The 23,740-nt window shown below is 39.3% G+C and overlaps 1 protein-coding gene across 1 annotated transcript; it reads right to left on the bottom strand.

Moving 5' to 3' along the window:
- Positions 1-2,242: 2,242 nt before the first annotated feature.
- Positions 2,243-21,946, bottom strand: insyn2ab (inhibitory synaptic factor 2Ab). The gene is made up of 4 exons (XM_026356399.1): positions 21,863-21,946; positions 14,713-15,883; positions 10,023-10,094; positions 2,243-2,426 (listed from the first exon to the last, which is right to left on the bottom strand). Exons 2-4 carry the CDS (start codon positions 15,876-15,878, stop codon positions 2,243-2,245), a joined length of 1,422 nt encoding a protein of 473 aa, XP_026212184.1. The 5' UTR covers positions 15,879-15,883; positions 21,863-21,946.
- Positions 21,947-23,740: the final 1,794 nt, after the last annotated feature.

Here is a 23,740-nt window from a genome sequence, read left to right as displayed (position 1 = left end):
AAAGGCATGTATCCAAAATGCATTTGAACAATAAACTAATTTGATTATTGTACAAAAAACTGGAGCATGTTCGTTCTTGAAAAAGATGATGGTGGCTGGGGAGAGTGGGAAACAGACAACCAATGGGGAATAATAAAGGCAGGAAAAATGAAACACTGGTAAAAAAACAAAAAACAAAAATCAGAAACAGCTGAGGACCATTAACGAGACGGACACGGTGCAGGGATTGATGCGAGTTCAGGTCACTTAGTTTGATGGACTGAAACACCCACTGCCTATCTAGTCTGGACTTGAAGGTTGCATATCGTCCTGCTATTGAGCACTAATCACATTAGAAGAGAGAAGAGGGAGCTCCACTGCACTGCTGCTGAGCCCTGGTCATGGTCCAACTCTGCCTCACTAAACCTCAAAACATAAATAATGTGGTTTGTTTGACACCGTGTGAATGCAGCTCAGGCTGGAACTGCACCCAGCGCTGGTACTTGTCTGCCGTTACGTTGCCTCTAGCACAGGGACAGAGGAGCACACCAAATCAACAGTTGAAAATGTTTTAATTGTAATGTAGAAACAGTAGAAAAAGGCATAATATTGCACATAATCACTAAATTGCACTTTCTCAAGGTACAGATCTTTGCATGGATATTTGTGACCTGAATAATGTTAATCTACTGCTTAATCTAACGATGGGAGACGTCCTGACATTTCTGGGACATTTAACAGTACCATAATCTATATACAGTACAAGCTGCTGTTTCAGTTCAGTAAAAAATTCAATAAATACCTGCTTTCTAACAATGTGAAAGTTCAGTGTCACTGCTACATTATTTTTATTCGTTTGTTTTGTACTTAACCAAAGCTGGTGGCTACAAGTCTTCTCTGTTGTTTGATTGCTACCATGTTCCTTTATTACTGTATATAGCCCTTCTACTCTTTCAAGTTCGTAACACATCTGTTCGTGTGGGTTGGTAGACATATGTTTGGTGTAATTACCTGACCACAAAAATAATAATAATAAAACAAAGTTTTTTCACTCTACAATATGGAACTTGAATGGCAATAAAATTCAATAAAACATCAGGTTCAAGACGTCACAGCAGAGCTTTGCTGTGACTTGATGAGTGATTAAGAAGCAAGGCAAACTCCTAAAGGACTCGAAGAGAAGTGAAAATAGCATTTACTTTTTGTTTAAGTAATTCATCAACATTTTTAAGTTGTGATAGAAAACCTTGTTTGCCTTAGTGAATTATACTTTATCTTTTAAAAAGCTGATCTTACCCAGAAGACGTTTATTCCTGCTTCAAGAGGAGGAACCCAAACACAGAGATATTTCAAAATTAAAATTCACAGTTCTTTGCTAAAAAGACGGAGATATTGTAAAATATAGAGTCTGAACATTATTTATCAGTGTAGCCAACAACAAAAAGACGAGATGACTGAGGCAAAGTTGGCTGGCAAGTTGGCTGGTTGCGCAGTGAGCTGAATGGAGAGACAGAGACAGAAAATGAGATAGTTACCGAAAGAGGGAGAAGACAGGGGTTATTAACAAAGGCGGGCAGATGTTCAGTCAGTCAGACAGACTAACTGAGCAGGGTGTTAACAGATAAGGAAGAAGAGGAGAGAAGAGAAAGGGTTATTAGAACAGTGGTGACATGGTGTCATGTACTGTACTGTGTTTCAGTCTCTTATGCATGTTCCCCTCAATAGTCAAATGTTTGTGCTTTGCCAGAGGTGGGACTGATGTCCATTCAAATATTAACGCTTCTCTCATAAAAGGCCCTCCACTTGGTGCCTCCTCTTGTTGCCAAGCAATATGCTCTAAGGGGAAAAAGACCAAAAGTGCATTGCATTGGAGGATGCAATAAAAAATAAATATAAAGTAAGATACGTAATGTATAACATCCCTCTTTACACAGCCTGAAAATATATGTGTACAAAAAATGTATCCCAAAGCTCACCTAGCTTTTGCAGGTGTGTGTCGATCCTCTTCAGCAAACATGCCAGAAAAAGGTTTGACAGAATTTTAAATGTTTTTTTTTTTTTATTATTATTTTTTCCATCTCTGCTGTCCCCCAGCTGACTTGATGTGCAGTCTCAACAGGACACCAAATGAAATGGTTCCTGTTGTTATCCTTTTCTCGTGGGTTGATTTCCTCCTCTGAATATTCCATCATCCATTTTATAGAATGACAGGGGTAATAATGTGCCCAATAAAAAGGCTGTTTCCAAAGCCTTCATGTTTTATTCAAAGAAACCAGAGTTTCCAACGAGCATGCTTTTTGGACTCTGTCTTGGACTTGCGTTTCGGGGTGGACGTGAAGACTTCGTTGGAGTAAGGCAGAGCAGGGCACTGTTGGCTATCCATGGGGCAAAGTCTCTTCATCAGGGGCTGTAGCTTGTCCTCCTGCAACTTGAAGTCCAGCTCCACACTGCAACACAAGTAGTACAGGTATTATTGAGTTTAGCACACACGAATTTGATTGTACAGTTACTGGATTTTTAAAGTCAGTGAACATTTATGACTCAGTTTTGACTTATTTTTTATATTAGCACTCCACTGATGTCCAGATGGAAGCTGGGAGTGGAGCAAATGGCTCAAATGCTCCGACGGACACCCGGGCAGCACATATTTCCTGCAGCACATATCAATTTCAGAAACTCCTCTGAGTAATAGAGTTCCATCTCTGTATTTTCTATGCATGCAGTCAAAGGGCTTTTCCTGCATAGATTATATTTGTATTAAAAAAAGAACCAGAATGTGGGTTGTTCCTGACATCAGACTCCGCCAGTGTAATCCCAGGCTGGTCACCGTCTGATTTTGTTCCGGCACCAAACTCTCTCTCCGATTAAATCTCTCAGGCCTGGGAGCAATGTGGGGCTTAATCCCATCCAAATGAAACCATCGAGAGGCCAAGCACACCCTGATTAACTGCCTGTATTCAAGCAAGGGATAAATGCACCATCATCCACATTTTCCTTTCACTTTATTGCTATTGATTTGTAGTGCTCTGTTAATGTATTTATTCCTGGAGTATGCAATCAATTTTGAAAGCATCATAGTGGAAATGAAAACAGAATGAATTCTCTGCACTGTGCCTGCCAAAATAACGCTCCTCAACAACCCTTACCTGACAATAAAATGTTCTTCATGTTTATTTTTTTTTCAATTGTTGGACAGTGAGTGCTACAACATATTAAGCTCAATCCTGTCATTTAAAGACTGGAGCATCAATGCTAGAAAGGATAAGTGAACATGCCAAAAAATTTACTTTTGACATGCCAGGGTCAAAAATGTAGTCCCCTTGTCCGCAGATAGAGAGATGTTAAAGTACAAAGCCTGGCTTGATAGGGGAACTGCTCTGATTGGCAGTGTAATTAGTTTGCTGAAGGATATGCTATACTGAGAGTGACATAATGAATCCTAGGGACTGTCCTCGCCCTTAAGATAAGTGTCCGTTAAGAACAGAGCTCTATTAAAGCCTTTGGGAGAGAAACCGGATGGCGGGTTGGGTGGTAGTTTGGCAGGCGGGGGGCTCCCAATAAATCAATACGTTAGATGAACAGTGAATGAAAAATATACATAAAATATATATAGAAGAACCTCGATTTCTGACTGTGTGAAACTCAGCGTCATTATTGAAAAAGGCTTTTTTAAAGCACCTTTTGTTTTATCAAAACAAATCTATTGTTTTTTTTCGTACTTTTATTTACTTATTTCACCTCAGATGAAAGCGAGCACTTGCAGGTTGTCTGAATGAACACATTTTTAGTATTTTTAGTAGTTTGCAGTGTGACAGAACTGCTGTTTCTTGCAGTACGAGATGCATTTGCTTTACAACATCTCCTATCCACATTAGCGATTGTTTCTTTCTTTCTTGCTTTTATCTTTATTTGTATCTTTTGCTTTATGTTAAAATCTTTGCCTTTTTACAAGTGCTATTTGAATAATGTTGACTTGACAGAAAGCCGAGTACAATCACAACAGCACGGTGCAACACAGAATAGCCTCAGCAATTATTAAGTAATTAATCACTTGGCAGATCACTGCAATTACTGTACGCTGTGGACAAACGCCTCAGTGGTTACCCAAAGACAGCACTGTATGATGCGGGTGGCACTGGGGAGCAGGTGCTTCAGCAAACAAAAGCTCCTATATCTAAGATCATCAATGTACCAAAACAGATTGAAGCGGCTGGAGACAGGAAGGCTTTTCTAGGGCATTCAGCAAAGTAGATTAATCATCTCTTTAGCTATGCAGTGTGAGTAGCTGCTTCTGTGATCAGTGGTGAGCCGTTTGTTTGTCTCTGGTCGTGGTGTGCTGAACACCATTCAATGATTGTTGCTCCTGGGAGGGATTTTGCTGCTGTGAGTCTTTTTTTTATCACATTATACTCAACAATCTGTACCTACTTGCTACTGTTCTCTGTTTTTCATGCTACTGGCACCTTTCTGTGTAAACTCACTTCTCCTCTTGTGATTTCCCTTTTGGCCATTCACAGTTCAAACTCTCCACCTGACAAGATAAGTGCATCAGGTCCACTATATCTTTAGAACCACATGACGGGGCATAGTAGATTAAATCACCAGAGTGACAGCTATTTCCTCCACTGACAGACGACAGTGGAAGCAGAAACGTCCAACAGGTTATGTAAATCAGATGCAGGGATTCTTCCCCTGTCACGTATATCTGATATAAAAGTGCTGTCCTTTGTTACATGGCTTTCTGCTTTACAGACACAGAGAAAAATCACAATCTTATTAACGAGAACAACACAGAATAGGCAGTCTTGACAATTGTTTGCCCAAACAACCACAGCTCCGCCATCTCAGCATGAGACACAAGCGCTAATTAGTTCCTTAGGTCTCATCATGTTACGTTGGAGCTGCCTTTCTCTGCTTAACTGTTTTTCAAAGTCATTTATTGTGCCAAATTGGAAACTCTACATTGTATACTTTGATTCAAATGCTGGTTCTTATTCAACACAGCATGATAGGAATGTGAACTGTTAATGCTTTGATCTGTGTCTGTTTTTTAAACTGGGCTTCCTGCTGTTGACTCAGTGGTAGGCCACATATAATTTGCAACTGATGCTCTTGTTAATTTGTTCACACATGAAGATGAGCATGGCAAGAAAATATGAAGAACAAGTAGTGGATACCATCTCATTATTAGAGTCTCTAACAGGGAATCGAATGGTTGGTTTCTCTAAATAATCATGATTTATTGACAGCAATGTGCCCATCTATATACAATTTCTCAGATAAGGCTGGGCCACAAAAAGTGGTATCACAAATCATCCACTTGCATCCAAAGTATGGACCAGGCTACCAAAAAGCAGCTGCCTAGAGTACATCAATCATGTGACCAACCTTTTACACCTCTCCAAGTCCCCCAAGCTACAATAACTCCTTCCACTCTGGGCTCTCTGCATTTCCCGAAATGTGGTCAAATAAACCCAAAAATGTCTGCATAGCTAGATATCAAAAGAAGTAGTTGAGAAATAGAGAATGTTTTTTGATAATAGGGGCCCTTTTACTCTTATAAAGCAGCAATTTCAATATAGTCCCCTGTAATTTACAATCTATACATTCAGCCTCTCACTTCCTCTGTCCTACCTGCAACTTGCATGCCCTATTTGTTGCAGTGATGTATGAGATGCTGCAGTATACAGAGGGCGGGTGGAGACTGTCAGAGGAGAGCTGAAATCTGGAAAAAGCTCATTGATTGACTACCTGAGCTCAGCAGCTGCTAAAGTCCTGAATTTATCTGACATTGGAGATGCTGGATTACTCTGAAATTAAGTGCTACATCTCAGGGGCTACTAATCTTGGTTACAGTTGCAACATGCAGTTGCTAATAGTCTTTCTTTAAGAGGTAATTGATCTTTTGGACCTAACCTGCTGTTCTTAGCTTGTTTCAATTTGTGCCATTGTACTCAGGCTTCCTCATCAAACTGTCACATGGAGTGATTTTCCCTGCAAACGTGATTATTGCTGACCTATCAGGACTTTAACTCACAGGATTTATTGATAATTATAATAACAGGGACCCATGCGATGAGAACAATTTAAAGAAGAGAGAAAAGCATAAAAAGTCTATTTGAAATAAAGAGCAGAAATAAATACTAAAGCTTTTTTTGCTCTGTAATCATAATTCTGGAAGGCTTGTGGTGCTGGTTTTGGAGAAGAATACTAAAGACCACTATTTGCAGAATTTAAGATATTTATGACAATTGCTTTGGCAGAGATAGATAGGACCAGGGTAGATTACTACCCTGCTTGCCAACTCCAGCTCTGCTCTATTCAGTGAAACCGGTTGGATGAACTGAAATAAACAACTATTTAATGGTACTGATCACAGATGAAATGATAATCCTCCACTTTATAAGTACTCTGCTGAGCACATCTTCATTGTGATTTTATTACCATACCACATGTTTTTGTTTAGTGACAACAGGCTGAAGGCACTTCTCTTGCCATCAAAAAATTGTTCAGAGTTACTTAATTAAGCCAAGTCGCTTCACCAACATACACAGTTGGCACACTTTGTCTTATCAAGATAAGATCAGTGAAATGAAAAAGGAAAACTCGGCTATATGCCTTAGGACTTTCTTGCTTCAGTCTAACAAATTATATTACTGTTATATCTATAATGTTTTCTCTCAGTTCAATGGAACTCAATTTTACTCTGCTGCTGCATTTATTTGTAGTAAGACTTAAACATACAATATATGAGATGATATTCATTTACATACATAGTTCTAATTCTTAGATACTTGCTCAACCCCTATATTGAAAGTCACACTTATTCACAGTAATGACTGAACCCATAAAAACAGATCAATGAAAAGACCTCCTTTGATCAATAGGGACACAAATCAATACACAGTCCGACACACTGCAGTGTTGTGGCTGTGACACAAGAGAGCACCTACAGTACTGTACATAAAAAAGAGACTTAGGAGAATGAACATGGGATACAAAGAATCTCCTTTTTTACTGTAGATATATGTAGGTCACATTTTAAGCTCCACAAAGACAGGGATTAAAGTGGCATCCAAGCTACAAAGCAGATACATGGACTAAAACTCAAATATTATTTAAAATGTACTACAAATCCAGAACTGTGGCAAATACAACAGATGGGGAGAGCACATACCATACAACAAGAATTAGTGCACTGAATGTGCTCCAGGACTCTTGGATAAGTGACAGCATCACAATCACGAAATCAACAAAGGAAAGGCAGTTATGTCTGTAAATTGTAAATTTAGATCGAACATACTTAACAGTTCTTGTACCTGTCTAAATCCTTTAAGGTAAAGACATTTCAATCCGATTTTTACAGTTGTACCATGAAATCAGTATTGTCCATGTAGATAATGTTCTTTAAGTGATAATAGGACGCTTGGATGTTGAAGTATTCTGTAATTCTGTACAAATTGAGAATGTAAATTTTAATCACTGTCAAAGATCATTTACACAACGATTTCCAAATTTGATCACTAATTTGTGAAAATGCTATTTACAACTTAGTAGAAAAAGCCAGATTATCTCATATAGAGTAGTGTGGGCAAAAGTAATTGTCACCACATGTGTGGATATGGCCGATAATAGCAAAATGTATTGACAAAAAAAATAAAAAATGGGGCCAAAGGCTGAGCCTTGGAGGACACCAGAACAAATGTGTACTATATCTCATAAAACTAAGTAGGCTAATGACAATTTGTTTGTTAGGGTCTTCTTCTTCTTGGCCTTTAGTTCAACATCTTAGGTAGTTGCAAAACAGCTGAATGAAAGAATTTCTTGGGGAGTGGGCAGGGGCATTTTTTCCTTTATATGATAGTCTTAGTAGGAAGGCACACAAAAGAAGCCAGACATAAAACAGGTCTGCAGTTATGTGACCTCTGATGTAACCATTAAGCTACCACGGTGCTCCTGAACATATTTCAAGTTAATAGTGAACAGCTTAACTCTGTTTCTGTCTAGGGGAAATCTGAAAATCAGTTTGCACCCAGATGCACTGTGAGAGTCTTCACAGACAGATAGGCACTTAAAATTTCAAGGATTTTTACCAAAAGGAAATAAATAAACCATAACGTAGACATCTGTCAATGTCTCAAATCTTAGGTCCAATAAGCTCATGTTGCTGACATCTTATTTTGCCACAGAGCTCTGTCTGATGTTATTTCTTCCTAAGGAGTAGTGATCTCCATTTTGCCTTTGTATTGATGAGTGTTGAGCCTGATTCCTTGATGGCGACACAGGCTCATTCTGTGGAGGCTTGAATCTGTTTTTCAGTTTTATTGACTACAGCCACAGCTGCTCACTGTTTTCCACTGGTGTGGAAAAGTGAGAGATGCTGTCTGTCCCCAGCACACTGTTGTCCCATTGTGTTTTTGGAGAGATATTGACGGGGGGAAAAGCCTTTTGTTTCTGTTTTTTTGCTTCTACATAGGCCAACATCAGACCAAGGCTCCTGTTTTGATGTACAACTAGTAGAACATGAAATAGCGTTTAGTCTTGCTTGTTAGTCAAGCCAGCAGCTCATGTCTGTGTCAGCTGCGGTGTTCATGTATGGTCGAGAAGGGAATTCTCCAGTATTACTACTTTAGTATATACTGTAGTATCAAAGTAGTATTGCTACTTTAAACTCTAAATTCATTCAGATTAAAGCAGTATAATATTTTTCCCTCAGTGGTAAAAAGCAGATTATTCCACATGACTCATAAAAGAGGCCTGGATCATTTGGGAATTTTTGTTTTGTAAATAAGGGAAATGGGCAAATACAGAACTTGCATATGGCACTCACAGATAAATCTGTTCATGTATGTGATTATTACATGAGGTTCAATGGTTTCTCGTACCCCTGTATCTGATATAAAATAGAGAGCCTGCTTTCAAGTTCCTCTGTGGTCTTACACTACAATCTGGGTCAGCTAGACACAATGCACTCGTCAAGGGAGAAGAAAGAAGAGGCATCTTGTAAAAAAAAAAAAGTTATATAAAGAGAAAATCCTGAAAAACATATCCAGGGCAGAGCAATATTCTTTTTTCTTTGCAGTACAAATTTCCACAAGTGTGTTCAGATGAGTTTAGAATATTCAAGGTACATATCTAAAATTCGTCTGAAATAATCCAAAAGAGCAACAAGATAAGGCTGGATCACATTATTATCTTGCTCTACCGCAATGCAGTAGCTATTGTGTAAAAAGGAAAGCATAAAGCAGAAGTTGGCAAGAACATCCTTCCAGTTAACCTTCTGGAAAGAATACAAATTTGACATCTTTAAATTGTGATGCTGTGGTTTTTAAGCTACTTTCAATCTTGTTTCCAATTACTCACTACTTCTTTGCGCCAGTATTAAAATTATAAAGTTGATTCTTATTTTTAGATTTTTTTTTCTTCTTCTTTTTTCTTCTACATACGGTGACACAGCAAAGCCTTCACACATTTTTTTGTATTTTTTTTAGCTGTCTTGCCTTAGTGAGATTTCTGTAAAGATCTCTTGTAAGACAACACGGTCTCCTAAAAGTAGCTACAACTAAACTCCAAACACAAATATCTTTTTGAGGAGAACATAATTGCAACCTGAGTACATCATTAAACACAATGAGGATATTTTTATTATGAACATAAATTGCAAGTCTCAAATGCACTGATGAAGAATATATCAATTGTAATCAATTGTCATGCAAAATCTGCAATGTAATTGCATTTTGTGGCACCAACATTTTCTCTGTTTTTATTGTTGGGGTTGTAGACTCACAGCACTTGCATATAGTCAGGGAAAGATTGTGGGCTATCTTAATACAGAACAACATTTACTTTGCTTTACACACATTTTTATTAAATAAAATCCTCTTTTTCATACTGCAGGTGTCTGTCCTGCCCATTATATGAATGCAACCACCTCCTTGTGACTTTCCGTCATTTAAGAGAGGATTACGTAAGCATTTCTTCGAGCACTGAATATTCATACAGAAAACAACATTTAACGCATCTTGGCAGAGAGAGAGGCCTACCTGTAAATGATGCATGCGCTGTTTCGACAAGTGTCGCAGTTTGCTGTGTCTTGTCCTGTTCGGTAGGAGAGTCTGTGAACAGAGAGATGAAACGATGTATATGATCTCCAGTGACAGGCTTTAGCTGCATATTTCAACACCTGTGGGCATAAGCTATGAGCCAAATTTGTTCAGCATGGTTTTCACCCAGTTGTTTATTCCTAACAGTTGAAAATGCCGCAGGGGTTCTGATCCTGCAGGTATCTCAGATATGGTTAATCAAGTGTGACGACTTACTGATTTTACATAATAGGATTACCTCACTTTGCCATGACATGGTTTTAAAGTACTGTATGTTGTGTCTCTTCTATAGACAATAGGAAGTAAGTTAAGGAAGCTCATACTGAATTATGTGTAATGAAAATCAATATCTTTACATTCTGTGCTGTACTTTACATCTTTCTTATTTCTAACCCAATTCAATTTGCTACAGGCTTTGCAAACTGTAGGTAGTAGACATAAGGATGCAACAAAACAATAAACAAGACAAATTGTGTCTCCTCTGTTTATGGCATAGGTACATTGCTCCAAGGGTTAGTTGTCTCTACTCTGTAAAAGTGGTCATTTTTTATGCTGAAGGACCTCCACAAAAGACCGGCTGTAAGACATTTTCTATGATATGTGTGAACATGTCAAAGAGGACACAATAAATACACAGTGACTTTGGGTTTAACTTCTGATTGCTGACTTTAATATCACCAGTTCTTCACTCCTATTTTTAATTGAGTTTCTATAAGCATGCCCATGTTATCTGCTATGTTACTGTATGGAATGGCATTGTGCAGTAGGATGGGCTTGATGGGAGAGGCTGTGTTAGGGCTGCTCATGTAATTGCTTGCTGTCACAGTAGCCCTTTACCCTGATGGATGACATGTGGAGGGGTTGGACCTCAACTGTTGACATGAGAGGTGACCTCACTGGGGGGGAACAGAAAAGCCTCTGTGTGGATCGAAAATGCTGATGGGAGCTGAAGGTCAACAAGTTCATCCGTCCTGCGCTGTTCTCAAATGAAGTCTCTTTAAACAGCTGTGAGGAAGGACAGTAACTCACTACACAAGCAGGGTCTACACTAGAGCTGTGATGTGCTGCTGCCTGGCTTTTCATGTTCATCCTTGTAATGCAAAGAGCTTCTCGTCAAAGTGCAATAACCTAAATTTATAATCACCGTGTGCACTTTAGAAAAAACAAAAGAAAACATTTCTAGTTGCCATTCAGGGTAAATGTTTACGACTTAATATATTGTATTAGCATCGTATCAAGGCACTGAATGTCACAGAGAATGAGTTCATAGAAAAAAAAACTGCACCTCTGAAAGTCGTTCTGTAAGCTGGCTATTGGCACAGATTCACTGCTGGGTGGTTTGCCCACGTCAGCTGTCCTAGGATATGTCCCACCCTCATCATTCCAGTTTCAGTGTACACACCCCCCTGCCTACGTGCCTGCTGCTCTGCCTGCCTGGGAACTGCACTGTGTTGTGATAATGCATGAACAAAAGATACAATCGGGTCAGGCCACCTAGTCTCACACAGAATTCTGTATATTGTCCTATGTTGTCCGGTGTTTTATACATTTTGTTTATATAGACACAGCAGATATTTAGATTATTCAGCATCGTCACTATCCTGGTTAGAGACTTATATTTGTGTAAATGTGTAGAAAATACAGTATTTCCTAGTGCGGCACCTCTTCCTTTTACAGTACCCTATTCACTAAATATTGACCTGGTAAAAATATGGAAACCTATAGTAACAGGTAAATACCACATATAATAAGTAGATAAATACATAGAAACTGCAGTTGACATACAAAGAAAAAGCTTTCTGTGTGGAGATTGCATCCTCTTCCTGTGCCTGCGTGGGTTTTTTTTTTTTTTTTTCGGATTCTCCGGCTTCCTCCCACAGTTGAAAGACATGCAGTTAAGTTAACTCTATTTTATCTATATGTGTGAATGTTTGTCTTTATATGTCAGCCTTGTGACAGACTGCTGACCTATCCAGGTGTACCTCGCCTCTCGCCTAGTGACAACTGGGAGAGGCTTCAGTTCCATGCAACTCTTAAGAGGAAAATAGAGATAATGATTTGATAGATGGACTTAGTAAGTGAGCAGAAACTGTACTGTAAAAGATAATTGTCTTAGCTATTTCTGGATAAGACAATTACCAGATTCTAACAATATTTGTAATACATTATTCCCTTTTCCATGCAATCAATACAAACACAATCAAAACATGACTTACTGTAGTCATGTTTTGTATATGTACATATTATTTTGTATATTTTGTATCCCATTATCACCTTGTCAATACCACAGAAACAGAGAAAAACTTTTATTGTGTGGTTTTTACTTATATAGTAATTAGTATTTCACAACATCTTGTGGTTCTGTACGTTTAATTTCTTTGTAAGGCAGGTTTGGAAAAGTGCTCTATAAAAAGAGATTATTATTGTTATTCTTACATGTGGTAATTACCTGTATTACTATAATTCTACACATATTTATATAAGAAAATTCTAAGTAAAAGGAAAAGATACCACTAAAGGTGACATACATAACAGTTTGAATTGTGAAATATGAGGTCTAGCAATAGACTAATATTCAGTTATACCAGATAAGTCTTATCATTCACAACTACTTTTAACATGGACTGAACATTTGAATGATGCACAAAAGTTAGTTTTGAGGTAAATTCAATTGAACTGTTACGTAATGTTGGGTACACTCTTATTCAAAGGTTTTGGGTGACTTAGAAATTTCCTTGGTTTAAAAGAAAAGCAGGTATCAGCAACATCAAATTGTTCAGAAATGTAGTGTAGAGACTGTTAATGTAGTAAATGACTATTGCTGCTGCAAACAGTTGTTTTTTAATGCAATAGCTACATAGGCCTACAGAGACCCATAATCTGAAAACATTACACATTCAACTAATTCAAATATCAGCCTAAAAGGCTAACTGATGGGTAAAAAATGCTTTTGCAGTTGTCAGCACAGCTCTGAAAATTTCCAAGTGACTCTAAAATTTTGTTATGAAAACCCCTGAGACTTGCAAAAACAGATGACGAGTAAATGCATTTGTTTGCAGTTCCCTGGTGTCAATAATTGTCCGACATTTAATGTGAAATTAAAGGGATGTGAAACAGATGACAAGCAAATGCATGCTAAGTTCTTTTTATACTACTTTTTATACTGTCCTATAATTGGCCCATGGGACATGTGAAGTACCAAAAAACAACATAGAGTAGTATGATTCTTTTTGTTATGATGTTATTTCCAGTGTAAACAAAGAAGCTGAGATGACTCCTTTGAATAAAGTGCCATCTTTAAATATAATGCCTGTACCCCATATACTGGATCAATAGAATACTTTTTCTTTGTTGTTGTATGGACACTAAATCTGTCCCTAGAAAATCAGTAAACATCATATATAGTATTAGTTATTTTTCAGTTCATCTGAAAGCTTTAAAGCATTCTGTTTTTAAAAGGGAAACGTTTTTGGGAATGTACTGTGCAAGGTAGGTTTTATGTTTTGTAACTGCACCTTTCTAATAATGCTGATGGAACACAACACAGTGAAGGCACAACAGCAGGCACAGTTCTGTGGAGATGAAAGGCAAAGTGTTATGAGGCTGCACTAATTGGGCCTTTAAAACCAAGTTCCACAGAACCATACTAAGGTGGCTTGTGCTCCACTGGATGTGGACACAGCTTAAATAAAATTTGCTTTGTGTTGCCCTGGGTTTGAGAGATGGAGTGCACTGATTCTAACAATTGCACCACGGTATGAGTCGAGCTGCGGACATGACCTGAGCCCATGTATTTTCTCCTATGAAGGTACTTCTCTTATGAAAGATGACACATAAAGAATTATTGGAAGCACACTTGCTCTTTTATTTTACTATTCAAATTACATAGAAAGAGAGAACAGACATGTACTGTACTGAAAATTTAAAACTTCCCGTTGTACACTGAAGCTTGACTATCATATTACACTGGTGACCCTCTTTCTTTACCTCTAGCCATTTTATTCACTTCATATTTCAATACTTAACTAATAGACTGGCATGAAACCAATGAAGAAATTCATGCTTCCCAGAGGATGTTAAAAAATTCTGTTGATCCAGTACTTTGATTTATAACTCCCATTAGCCTCCGCTGTACTTTTTGTTTAGTGCTCATTAGCCTATAGTGAACCAGCCTGGATGTATATTGTTAGTCTTGTTAAGGGATCATTTAGTTCTCACAAATTGAGGTTTCTTTTTATCTTGTCCATTCTTGCAATTGTCAATAATAACGTGGTAGTAACAAAGTTAATTGTTGAAATTTGGGAACACAGTGATCTCAATGCAAAGAAATCTGAAGAGGCAAGAAACACCAATCAAGAAGATTTCAAACAAAAAAGAATAGAGAACGACGACCCAAAGGTAAACGCCATGCTCCTAAATGTTAGCAGTTGTTACAGTGAATACAAAGTTATTCTAAATAATGGGAATGATGGCCAAAGAGACAAAAATAAGAATAATGCTGTAATAATCCAGAATTGCTTCATCATAGCTTCTTTCCTGACAGCACACTGTGAAATGTGCAGAAATGTACCTGTGAATCATGTTTGGCTGCATGTATTCAACTCTGCACTGTAACGCTTACACTACTCACCCCTCTCTCTGTGCTTCACCTTTCTCTAGCTCCTGAATAACTCCAAGTAAGACCTTGATGGTCTCCTGGCTCGAGCTGATGAGACTCTCCATGGCCTGCAGCTGTGCTTTGATATCCTTGTCTCCAGATAAGGGCATTATCTGTTGGCTGCTGCCCATGCCCGGGGCTCTTGTGTCTACTGGAGGAAAGCCCTCACCTCCCCCAGCTGTTTGCTGGAGTTTAGAGGAGGCAGACGCATGCCTTGTCCGACACTGCCCTTGCGACTGTACAGAACATTTGGCACTATGGGGAAGTGTCTGCGACTCCTGTTCATTTAGTTGTATGCCTTTTTTGCGTTTACAGCTCAGAGAGGGGCTTCCTAAAGACTCCACCTGTGTCAAAGAGTTCCACGCAACAGGGCCCATACCCTTTGCCTTGTCCTGTGAAAACTCTGTGTTAGCCAGTTGGCGCTTCGATGAAACGCCAGCATTCATGTCTTCTTTGGATAATCCTTTGTGTTTGGTCCTCGTCCCACAAACCTGGTACTCTGGATCGCTTTTTGAAGGGGGGCTGCTAGGATGGCACACTTCCGAGAAATGTGAGGATTCTGGACACGAGGGTCCATCCACACAATTGGCACTGGAAAGCAAATCCTCTGTATCACTGCTGTCATCAGTGTGGTGAAGCAATGCTTTTGTCTGCCCCACAATCTTACCCTTGTACTTAGAGGACTCCCCGATCGGTTGTCCATCCTCTCCTCCTGCCTTTATATCACTCAAAAACCCATTGTTTTGTCCTTTGTAATCTTCCACTAAAGCAGTATGTTTAAATGTATGTCCTTTTTTCCTCTCAAAAGGAAAAGTCTTGTATCGCTTAGTGAGGTCTGGTGAGGTCTGGACACCCGTACTCTTGGTTACATTTGGAATAGAGCGTCTGGCTGGCATGGTCATGTACTTTCTGTGTGTTACTTTACAGGAAATGGATCTTGAGCGTTTTCCCCGATGCTCATTCTGAGCTTCACAGATATCCTTGAAACGCACTTGTAAGGCCTTGTTTCTCTTCTTCACCTGCTGCTTGCCTGATTCTTGTCCAGACTGTGCATCAAGGTCATGTGATGGACCTGTCTCTGAGTCTGATTCATCGGAATTTGACAGAACAATGCATTTGGTGTCCTCTTTGCTCACCATATTTCCTGAAAAAGGTGAAAGAGAGAAAAAAATAAGTCTTGCTGGTAAAAAGAAGTTAGGTCAAGTACAGGTGTCATAGCAGACGACCTAACAAAGATACAACAAAACTTCTATTTAGTCACTCAAATTATAGTTTGGGAGGTTTTTGGAGATTTTCAACTCTCCTATACCTGAGGTATTTAACTATTTCACCTTTTTTTGCATGTCAATAGTACAATGCTCATTAGTCATTGACACTGTTTCTATACACAAAAGCATGAATCAGAGCTGTAACAATTTCAAAAAGCTGTGTTGACGACAATGAGAACAAAATAATGTGTCATATTTCATTCATGCTTTAGCCAAATTTCGACACTGAAATCGTTTAACTACAGATTGTGAAATCTCTTTTTTGCTAGAATGTAATCTTAGATTTCCACTTGCCATCGCAGTGACTGCACATTTCTTGCAGAAAGGTACCTTGGGAGTTGTAGTGTCTGATTATTTTCTTTCAGATGATGATTGTGCTTCCACTGTACCCCTTGCTGCTGCTGTCATCATTTGGAAACTCTGTTCACTGACTGTTACTGTCACATCTTAAGCTTGAGCACTGTTTTGCTGTTAACTGACATCTACTTTGATGCCAGATCAGTGCTTTATTTCATAAGCTATTTTTTAGATATGCTATCATGTATAGACATATAGTATATATACTATATGTCATTGTATTGTTCTGGCGTAAACATCATTAGGTTGCAGTGCGTTGAGCTCTCAGAGCCACCGTACTTTAATGATTTAAACATTCACTTGGCTACATGGGAAATGTACTTTTGTCTGACATTCTGGAGGAGAGTCACATTTGCATCCACACAGATGTTATTCAGCCACACATAAGGAAAACATTCCAGCTCCAACAAATGGATCTATGTGAAAGCTCGCTTTACACTTCATCATATCATAATTACATCTTAACTGCTGAGCTCCTACTCTCCGCTTTGGACTGAACCATACTCTTTGCCAATGTTGAGCTTACTGTATATCCACCCACGTATCAACACTCCTGTTATCAATGCTATAACATTTCATCACTCATATTTTTGTGACTTGCTGCATTTGGATTGCTTGAGAGTATTTTCTTTGCAGGTGTTGTTAAGAAATGGCCACAGGGCAGTTGGTGCTTGGTCCACTAGTAAGGTGTTTACAGTATAACATATTCCCCTTGTGGTCTAGCAGAGGCCTTGGCCACACAGCAACCGTGGCCCACATATACTAGACTCTACATAATAGCTGGTGTTGGGCTACTCCACCTGTATCCACCTGTACGGTCTACCACCCTAAACGCCCTAGAGGGAAATTTATTATCATCACTGCCCAGCTGTGCGGAGCAGAGTGACAAGGTCAGAGCATAGACACCAATTACACTATAAACTCTATAGCTCCTGTGCTTTCACATCATGGCGTAAATCGGTTTGGCTGACTGAACTGATCCTAATCCTTAGATTGCTATTTGATACAACTTTATTTATTAGAAGCTGCAAAGCGTTTAAGAAACAAATGGATTGCAAGCACATTTGCAAATCACCTATAAGTGATTCAAGAGCAGCAGTGGTAAAACCTCCCAATAGTGCAGCTTTTTTTAGGATCTCTTTCATCATATGGTACATTGGTTTATACAACAGACACTGAAATAAATGTTTTGAAGGAGTGATCTGGCGTTTCAATAGTTGTTTAAGATCATCAATAAACATCTTGTTTTTGTGAATGTAGCACTGTCGCATGCTAGAAGTCATGTAAAATCATTCATAAGCAGTATTTCGTTAAACCTTACTCTCATATTAACAATGCACCAGTCGTTAACATCAATTTCTCATGTAATTTATTTTTTACAAATTGTTTATGTTTAATTCATCATTACAAAGCAGTTTAAATGGCTTTTTAATGTTGTTATTTCAAAGCCTTTTCCTCATTTTTACATCCTCCCAATGGCATGGCTTGATTTATATTGATTATGTAATAAATCATGCACTGCTTGTGTGATCCTTTTTTGTGATCATCACACAATGGAGTTAAATGACTCTCATACTACAACAAAGTGCTGCCTGTTTCTAGTCAATCCCTTAGCAGAGCTTCAAATTAAGGGTCCATATGATCAAATGAGAGATCTTGCATTTTCTGTCTCATCTGTGATGAAACACATTTCATAGCTAGTGCATAAACTATATCAAATGGTACAAGGAAATGAAATGATGTCTGATATGGGCGAAAGAAAACATCAGAAAGAGCTGGCTAATCATTTTCATATGACAAGACACCACACGATAAATAAACTCCAATGAATCATTTATAACCACACAAAAGCAAGCTTTTTAATAGTATTGCAGCTTCCCTGAAAGTATTCATGAATTATAATTCAGAGACAATGTAAATCCATCAATGTGATTGTTCTGGTGGGGAAATCTATACTGAAGGGACATTTCCTTACTGTCAGTTTCACTGCTTCCATGAAATTTGTAAAAGGGAAAGCATGAGTAGATTAGATTGATGTTAATTTCTGATCTGCAGTTTAATCTACATCTGCAGTGCACCGAGAATTTCAGTGACGTAATGACTCAGCGTGTAAAAAGAATGACTTGCGACGTGCGATATGAAAAAGCCTCCCCACGTTTTAACGATGGCAAACTGTCTTTGCTTTAAGTGACTCTGCATTGTTTTTGTGTGACTGTGCATGCATACGGAACTTGTGTGCACATGTGTGTGCATCTCGCTGTGCGCGCACCCACCCACTTACTCTGAGTATAACAGTGAGAGGCACAGAGAGACAGAAAATGTGTGCGTATTAGCGTGTGTGGGCCTGGTTGTCACCTTTTCAAAGAGAGGCCGCTGCCAGCATCTTAAGGAGCGTGTGCACAAACACAGACACACCGAGCACAGTGGACAAGGACTGACAATAAAAAGCATGAGGTTGTATTTCCTGGGTCGCCTGCCATGTGTTTCACCTTGCAGTCCACTGTACCATAACCCTCTGCTCGAGCTGTTGATGAAATAGAATATATGTAGGGGCAACTATGTTTCATCTTACTTCCTATTAATGCTGAAAAAAATTGCATGGCAACAGCTTCTAGTGTCACTTCAGTCACTGCGATGTGTTCAGAGCCAGATTCAGAAAGAGACCCAAGCAACTGGCTCCTCCTCCCAACCCTGTCTCATTCTCATTATACACGAACAATATCATATGCTGTGTCATGAATTTACACACAGTTGTTTTGGAATTTGGAGCAGCTGAATTTTATTGGGGGTGGTATTTGTTCTGAAACATAGCCTAGTATGCACTTTGATTTTAGCGTAAGTTGTTTGTCGGAAGCTGTTCCACGGATAAAGAGAATTTGTTCGTGGCTGATTCACATGGGATCGTGCTTTTTCACACTCAGAAATACCAATATCACACCACTGAAAAGGTAATCACATCTGCAGGAAGTCTCCTCTAAGCACGTTTTTTTATGCCGCCATGCAAAGCATGCAAAGAAGCTAAATGGTAATTCACACATAGAGAACCAAGAAAAGCTCTTCAGCGACTTATTATTGTTGGAAGTCAGATGCACAGAGAGTCAGAGCAAGACGAAAGAAGAGAGAGACTCATGTGACACATAGTGAGACAGTTGAGTGAGAATCTCCTTTGCCACATCTCTTTTCTTCTTCTGTTCCTCCAAGCTCTCCTCCTCATCTCATAGCAAGCTGTATCTCTGCTAATGACCTGAGGTCCTTCCCTGATTTGGACTCAGCTATCCAAAGGATTATAAATAATGCATTGACTCTAAAATTGCAAAAGTAATCCTCTGAAATCTCCTTATGCACCCTGGCAGACCACGTTGTCTGTTCCAATTGCCCTTCAGTTCTTCACAATAAAATGCTGTGTGCATGAGAGGGAAAAAAACACCTTTAGCTACAGTATCATGATTGATTTATTATGACCAAAACACTGCAGAAACATGGCTGTTTGTAAAGAGTGTTAACAAGGGGCTGGAGACATTTTCCGAGTCATAACAGGTCTACAACACTGCTGACTCATGATTTATGCCTCTCCCGAAAGCAGTGAGAAAGCGACAGCTTTGCTCAGATCGCCTTATATCCCTGTCCAGTATCAGTGAGATAATTACTGAAGTGCATTTGTAGAATATTTACAAGGGATAACATTGTCAGTCATTCATTATTGGTTAAGTGCTGTTGCAGGTTCATTGTGTGCTCATCAATATACATGCAGTTAGATGTACTGTCAGTGTATCTGTCTTGCATTGGGGTGCATTGGGATTTTTTTTCCTGCTATACGCATAAATTAAAAAGTGTGACATTGCACCAAGTATGCTTACATTAGCACAATGTAAAGGAGGAGATATGCCATGCCACTGTGCCATACTGCTCCTATGCCACTTGATAAGGTTATGTGTGTGATTTCTTGGACAGTATGTGCAGTACTGCACACACAGTATAGTTTGTACTGTGCACACAGTATAGTTTCACACTCTGTGTTGCACTAATCTTTTTGTCTACAAACCATGAAGCTCGTCCTCCAGCAACGATGTAAGCACTTTTGGTCCAGGATTTATTTATTTATTTATTTATTTTTGTTCAGTTTTTGAGAACAATCCCACTTATGAAAGCTTCACCACAGCTGTCAACAAACACCTGAAGACAGACACACACACACACACACAAAGACACCATCTTACTTTAGCTGTCGTCCGGTGCTATCTGTATCTACTCAGGCTGCAGGCTACACCTATGAAAGTTTGCCTCACAACACTGGCTTAAAAGATTTATCACTCAACAGCACTTTCTGTTATATAGCGGGAGGTTTCGAAAAACTCACATCCCTGAATCTCCTGAATAAAAGCATTAGCTCTGAAATTGATCCTTGGGAACAGTAAGTTTGGAGAGGCTGCTTTGCACACACATCACATGATTTCCTGCTAGTGTTGGTCTCTTTTTGTATGAAGGAATGGATGGACAATCTCTGAGTTAAACTCTTAACAGTTTACTACAGTATATAGTGCATTACTCTGATGGGTTCATTGATTAATTAGACTTTGTGCTATGGAAATACATATGTTGTCAGGTCGAGTTGATGATTAACTCAGCTGTAATGTCGAAGGTGATTTAACAGGTGAAAAAGATGCTGAGTTAGACGAGCCACAGTGCGTTTGGCACCTTAAAGCTGTACCGTTTGTGTTCCCTGTAAATTTAGGTATTCAAGGAATGACGTGTAGGAAATAGAGGGACAGAGACACAGAGGGAGAGGGGGAGAGGCAACGACTGAGAACAAATATAAGTGCAGCTGTATTTGATGCGGTAGAGCATCCCAGATCACACATGTCATTAGTCATGATAAGTCTGAATCCATTTTTAAAGTCAGCCTTGAGATCCACGTCACTCATCGCATATTAATGTGGCACATAGTCTATGCCACTTAATACGATAGGTAATTTTCAATAAATAATCATCACACTGACAGTCTATTACAGTACAATATACAACGGACCATTATTGAGCGCTCATCAATATTCTTCACTATGGAGCCCAGACAATTCACAAGTACAGCAATCTTGATAATCAGCTTCAGCCTCATCAGATAAATACTGCATGTCTGTCAAAGGCTGCATAGACACGCATTATGATAAATATATTAATCAAAGTCAAATTACATCATCATTTATCTTCATTTTCAATTGTGAAGAAAAACCTTTGACGTCTTTTTCCTGATTAGTCATTAAACCTTTCACTGCTTGGATGTAGAAATGCCCCCTCCCTAATTTATCCATATATAATGCATGCAGGGATCATACACATACATGCAACACTAACCAAAGACTTATACGTATTAGTATTGTATCATATTCTATGCAATTTGATTCAGGTAACATTTTGAAAAGGTAGACAAGATGAATCCCACTCTTTTTTTGCAATACCTGTGAAATGTGTGCAACTTCAAAAAAAGGAGGTATAACTCTTACCTTGAGAAACAGATCAGAGGTGTAAAGGATAAGAAAGCACAGATCCCCTGTAGAGCCAGTGTTCATCCATGTATTCAGTAGGTGCCAGGGTATCGTCCAGCCACTGGAGCAGTTCTCGCAGGCTGCAGGACCAAGAGAGAGGCAGTCGGTGCAGTGACAGCTGGAGTAGTTGTGGCACATCCGGCAAAGATTCAGGTTATCCGGATGGGAGAGGGGAAAAAGCAGACAGACATTGTCTCAAAACCTCATCAGGTCCTCTGTGATATCCCCCTCCTGCCTTTTACTCTCCTCTCTCCCCCTCTTCTCCCTTTTACACCTTATTCGAGCATCACTGACACTCAATCGCTCTTGTCCCTGCACTCACCGGGAATAAGCACTCACACACGCAGCGGAGATCTCCATCTCGCGGTGCTGCTGCTGTTGCTGCAATCCCTGTGCATTCGTGATTGAGTGTATGTGTGTATGTGTGTGTAAGGAAGGCAGGGAGAGGGTGGGCTGGTGGGTGGATGGGTGGGTGGATATGGCAAAGGGAAAAAGCAGGAGGAGGAGAAGGAGGAGGAGTGTGGGGTAGTACGCAAGCTGCTGGGGAAAGTCCAGAGTCGGTGAGCTGCATCATTGGCGAAGACCCCCTTAACTTGTCCTCCACAGGCTGGCTCAGTTGACACTGAGCTGTTACATAATCTGAAGGGCTTTGGGAGACGCAAGGGGGGGGGTGGGGGGGGGTGGGGAGTTGAGAAATAATTATGCATTGTGATTTTAATTGGATGTCTCCTTTCCCCTGTTACTTTCATACATCTGACACATTGTTTATGAGAGGGGGTGTTGAGGGATGAATCGAGCAAAGGAAAAGAGAAGTGGCTCTGTAGCTGTACAAAGGAGAGAATGGGGGAAGCGGGGAGCCAACAGGGCAGCAGTGTTAATGAAAGTCTGAGACGAGAGAGAAAATGAAATAAGGAGAGGGAGTAATAGAGACAGTGAGACAGACAGAGAGCGGCACACAGAGGAATGTAGTTCTGTGAAAAACGGGAGATCTTGATTTTACATCCTACATTTCTTGGCTTTTCTTTACATTTTATAAAAGATCAAGAAATCCAGTGATGACATGGAATAGACATAATTATATAAGCAAGCGAACTGTAGCGCAATTCAAGGTCTGCTGCAAATATATATTTCATTATAAGGTGCCTTTAGATTTGTCACCTATACATTTGGTTAACATGTATGTCTTTATACGCAGTATGTTCGTAAGTACTCGCACTAAAAGCATCGCAGGTTGAAAAGGGAAGCTCAAATGTGACCCGGCTGTAAATTCAGTGAATTATTCCTTTTATTTTCCTTGGACTTTTATTGTTTGGCACAATGCTTCATAAGAGTGCCCTATAGAGACTGAAGGCTGTTATATACTAAAATCCTGCCAATGTACCTTTCACAGTAATAACAGTTTCAAGAATAAATTCTAGTTTTGTTGTTTATTGCAGAAAGAATATTATAAAATGTTTGTTTTCAAATACAGCTTGTAATGTTGTTCTGTGTAACCATAATTACACTCTAGTTAAAGGTCGGAGCTACGGATTTCATAGATGACTCCACCATAAGACCAGTGGTGTTCACATTCTTTTTCATTATTTCCTAATGAAGCTGAGTCTTTTCTACTAAAGTTGATAGATAGTTGGGTATAGGTCTGTGATGCACTTCTGACTGTTCTGACTGCATGCATGCTGATCCAAGCTGACACAAACACTAGCTTACTCTCACTTAATGAGTAAAACAACTCAGAGTTGACAAGTAGGGAAAGTCCCGCCTTTCTCCACTCCTCAGTCTCTGCTCAGTTTGTTGACCTGCCGCTGGCTGTGAGGTGAAGTGTCTGAATTTATGCAA

The sequence above is a fragment of the Anabas testudineus genome, chromosome 15 (assembly GCF_900324465.2).
Source record: "Anabas testudineus chromosome 15, fAnaTes1.2, whole genome shotgun sequence".
Taxonomy (NCBI): domain Eukaryota; kingdom Metazoa; phylum Chordata; class Actinopteri; order Anabantiformes; family Anabantidae; genus Anabas; species Anabas testudineus.
This window is presented reverse-complemented; position numbering and strand designations above follow the sequence as displayed.

Coding starts and splice junctions, on each gene's coding strand:
- insyn2ab (XM_026356399.1), bottom strand. CDS start 15,878: ATGGTGAGCAAAGAGGACACCAAATGCATTGTTCTGTCAAATTCCGAT. Junction 10,095..14,712: donor GGTGAAGCACAGAGAGAGGG/GTGAGTAGTGTA, acceptor CTCTGTTCACAG/ACTCTCCTACCGAACAGGAC. Junction 2,427..10,022: donor AGCGCATGCATCATTTACAG/GTAGGCCTCTCT, acceptor CTTGTGTTGCAG/TGTGGAGCTGGACTTCAAGT.